This window comes from Orycteropus afer, unplaced genomic scaffold (genome assembly GCF_000298275.1).
Source record: "Orycteropus afer afer isolate SDZICR_OR568_19922 unplaced genomic scaffold, OryAfe1.0 scaffold00292, whole genome shotgun sequence".
Classification (NCBI taxonomy): domain Eukaryota; kingdom Metazoa; phylum Chordata; class Mammalia; order Tubulidentata; family Orycteropodidae; genus Orycteropus; species Orycteropus afer.
The window spans coordinates 2,769,125-2,773,548 of record NW_006921879.1 but is presented as its reverse complement, the minus strand read 5'-3'; the positions used below and the strand labels follow the sequence as shown (position 1 = coordinate 2,773,548).

At 41.9% G+C, this 4,424-nt stretch overlaps 1 gene segment (V, D, J or C); it reads right to left on the bottom strand.

Moving 5' to 3' along the window:
• Window positions 1-284: 284 nt before the first annotated feature.
• Window positions 285-1,038, bottom strand: LOC122151042. The segment is given in 2 exon segments: window positions 285-592; window positions 952-1,038. Coding segments are annotated over 2 exon segments (357 nt in total).
• Between the last annotated feature and the right edge of the window lie 3,386 nt (window positions 1,039-4,424).

Genomic DNA, 4,424 nt, shown 5'->3' with positions numbered 1-4,424 from the left:
TGACCTGTCAAATATCCTACAAAATGGTAAAATGAGATAATACATGTCAAAGTGCTTTGTAAATCTGGAAATCACTACATATGGTCACTATTTTTCCTATTATTTTAACAATTACATCTTGCTTACTACCACCTCTCTGTTACTTACATAAGAGATTTTTTTTCCCCTCAAGATAAACCAATGATTTGCTCTCTAAGTCCCTGTTACCCCAACCACTCTTTCCTCCCCACCTTTGCACAGATGCTGAGTCTGAGGTTTCTGTAAGCCTCTCCTTGTTGTTTTGCTCACTGTGTGTCACCAAAAGCACAGAAATACATCACAGCATCCCCCAGCTGTGAGTCTGAGATTCTGAGGCCGAAGGACTTGGCTGCTGGCTGGAAGTTCACAGAATAGCGATTCTCTGTTGCATTCTGTTGCCTAAAAGCTTCTTGGCGAATAATGAAAATCATCTCCCCGCTGAGAGGCTGTTTGTACCAGAACAAATTATAATTGCTTTCACTAGTGTCATATGTGCAGTTCAGAGTCACTGATTCAGCCTCCTGGACAGATATTTGCTGTTGAGACTGAGTGACCGTCTGGGCCGTGCTGGATTCTGTGGGAAAAAGGAGAGAGAGAAGGCACCATGTTGATGTGTCAGCACAGAGACAAAGTAGACAGACTCTCAAGTTGTTTTCCATCCCATCCACCTTTCTTTTTCCTCATCTAAACCCCAGGATGAATATACCAGCTTTCTGCCTCTTCAGTAACTGGGTCCTATGAAGCCATGCATTTCTTATACTATTAATCTTCTTCTCCTGTTTCACGGTCTCCTTGTTGTTAGTAGCCATTGAGTTGGCTCCAACTCATGGTGACCTTGTGTGTATAATAGAATGAAAATCTGCCTGATCCTGCACTACCTCCTTGTGAGGCTATTGTGTCAATCTATCTCACAAAGACTTGCACCATCCTTACCAAGACAGATGGAGACCACAAGGGCCCACAGCAAGCTGACAAGTGTCATGCTGTCAGCTCTCCCTGCAGGGTGAAAAGTCTTCTGCCTTGATCTGGGTTCTCCTCTGTGCTTGGTGACGGTTCTGCTTCATAGCAGGAAATGGCATGACAGGTGGCAGTGCGATTATGTCCCATTGAGGAACATCTTCTCAATACTTTTTGCTCTCTCTTTCAGAAATTGCCTTTTGGCTAGAATTTCAAATGAAAGTGAAAACTGTCTTCTGAGTTCTTTTATTCTAGAACTAAAATCAAGAGGAAATGGAGTTGGCAAATTTATTTTGGGTAATATCAGACCTTGTCTTGGAGAGAATGGTGGGTTGAAGTGACAGTGTCTCATCTTTATCAATGGCAAACTTTTTTTTTTTTTATTAGGATTTGGGTGAAGATTTACAGAGTAAATTCACTTTTCATACAGCAGTTCACATATACTTTGTCTCATGTCATTGACCAAAATTTACAATGCAGCAGCTCCCCTCCCACTTCCTCCCCATAGTTACCTCCTCCCAGTGTCTATCCCTTCATACTCTTCTGAGCCCTGAGCTATCTCCCTGTGCATAAGCAGCCCTTCCTTCTCCCATGATTGTTCTCTCCAGGGCATGTGTCTACTTGAGGTAAATGTTTAACTCACATGCCTGTACTTTGTTTGGCTGAAAACCACAGTTGTGGGTTCAATTCCAGACCTGAAGGGCAACTAGGGGCCATAGTCTCAGTGGTTACACCAGGCTCCATTGGACCAGCAAACCTGGTCCCCACCTTCTTCTTCTTCTTTTTTTTTTTGTCTCCAAATGATTTTGAGTTTTGTACCACATTGTTCTCCCTCTTTATGCAGGATCTCCTACATCCCTTCCAAGTGGATGGCAGTGGTAGCTGGGCACCATCTAGTTCTTCTGGTCTCATAGTTATATAGGTTGCAGATCAGATGGTGTACCAGTCGCTAGGACTGATTATTTCCATTAATTTTGGTTTTCTTCTTTCTTCTTGACGAGGAGAGACCCGTTGTTGCATCTAGATGGCAGCTTCCTAGCTTTTAAGGTCCCAGTCGCTACTCGAATGGCAAACTTTTTGTAGTTTTTTCTTTTTCAATAAAAATTACAAGACAAAAGAGTAAAATGTAAACAATTAATGATGGGTGATGAGAATGCATAGTTATAATAATATCATTTTTAAAATTTTTATGATTTCTTAAAATAATGAGAAAAAACATCTATGCTAGTGACTGAAAAGATCACTGAATTCTTTCAGAGATAAGTGAAAGCAGGACATGGAATGTCTCATCATGTTTGTATTTTCCATGGATAGCTTATTTTATAGACCTTGTTTGTGCTGTATCAAGGAGCTCTGAAATAAATATTGCAGAAGTTCTCATCAGCACTGAATTGCTTCAAACAGTCTATGTTGAAAATTACTCTTCTCATTCCCTTTAGAGGAAATATTATAAACAACAAAATTTTAGAAACCTCACTATGATTTATTAGGAATCCTGGAGGTGCAACTATTAAGCACTCAGCCACCAACCACCAGGTTGGTGGTTTGAAACCACCCAGCAGCCTTGCAGGGGAAGACCTGGTGATCTGTTTCCATAAAGATAACAGGCAAGAAAACCCTATGGGGGTAGTTCTTCTCTGTTACATGGGGTTGCTCTGAGTCTGAATTGACTTGACAGTACACAACAACAGCAACTAAGATTTGTTAGAATTTAGCATCTTTGAAGGAGGTGACGACGATACTTACATGACTCCAGAGTTGTAACAGAATGGGCTTGTTGCATTTGAGTACTGTGTGGGGATCATGAGTTCTCAGTAACACAGGAGTAGGTGACTGAGACTCACTACTGAGAAATGTGCAGGGAGCCGAGATTTGGGGCTAGCACTGAATGAGGGCCCTAAACTTCCTTCGTGCTCCAAAGCCCAATTTGATAAGAATGGAGGCAGAAACATCTGAATTTCTTCTAGAGTTTTTTTTTTTTTTTTTTTAAATCCTTGTCTCATGACTTTTATACTTGTCCTGTGATTTATATTTCTGTATCTTGGCTAAGGAATTTGGCTGCTAACCAACATGCCAGTGGTTCAAACCCACCAGCTTTTCCACAGAAGAAAGTTGAGGCAGTCTGCTTCCATAAGGTTTGATTGCCTTGGAAACTCAATGGTTTTTGTGAGTTAGAGTCGATTCAATGGCAGTGAGGTTTTTTTTTTTTTTTTTTAATCTTGGTTTTGGATCTCCAAATGTCTGCTGTAAATCAAGGATTTATGTGACAATAATTTCTTTGCAGATGCTTCTAGGAATATTGGTGGGAAGTACATCAGGAAAGGGAAAGGGAAAGAAGCCAGTACAGGCAGTGTCATTAGAGGTAGTGAACTGCTATGGGGAATTGGAGCTTAATCCAGCGGTTACCTCTGGGAGACAATGTAGTGTACCTATTGGAGTTATCCTAAAAGAAACATCTCATTAGTCCATCACTGGTTGAGGAGCAATAACCTTCTGGCACTTCTGGCTTGCCCTGCTTGCTGGCCTCACGTGCTCCCATGGCCATAAAATAGTCCTTATAGTTGCTGGGCTTTTCAGTAAGCAATATTTGGTGTGTAGAAGTGAAGAAGTGACTGCCAAGGGAATACAGGTGGGGCAATTAGAGTATCTGCGTACTACTTGTAAGGTCGCAGTAAGGAGAAGAGGACGCACAAAAGTGGGGTTAAAGAGAAGTTTTTATTCTGTGCTCCCGGGAGAGGTTTACGGGTCCCTGAGAGGGGCCAGAGAAGTCGCGCTGCCCAGGTGAAAGAAAGGGTTTTTATAGTGATTTTCTTCCTGGTTCTTAGAGGACCAGAGTGAGAGCAGGGTATGTGTTACAGGAACCAATAAGGTTAAAGTACCCCATTAGCATGGGGGTAGGAAGTAAAGTTGAAGTACTTCATTAACATAGTGGGCAGGAAATGGTTGGGGGCTTTGGTGAGTAAGAGTCAGGTGCTGGGGTCTTTCGTAAGCAAGGGTTATGTGCTGGGGTCTTTCGCAAGCAAGGGCTATGTCCTGGGGTTTGGTATGGGCTCTGGTCAGGCGCCTCCTTGCTTGACCAGTTCTTATAATTCCCTCCAGCTCAATCATTCACCCACCTGACCAGCCATGTTTCTGCCTAACACTACTTAGATCCACTTGTGTTCTCTGTTAAGTCAACTCAGATCACTAGTTATTGAAAAAAAGAAGAAAAAGATTTACAACATGAGGGTTAATGTTAGTGGGACAAATTATAGTGGTTAATCCCACATCTGTAATTCATTTTTATCTTCTTCCATGTACCTCTGTTCTACCCATTTTTGATTCTCCTCACCTTTGGCCAGTGCTTCTATTGGTCTAGATTACCCTTCCAGGAAAGTAACTTAGACTTTCATCATTGAGGGGTTTAAGCACCTGGATATTCTGCCTTGGGAAGGTCATTGTTGCTATGA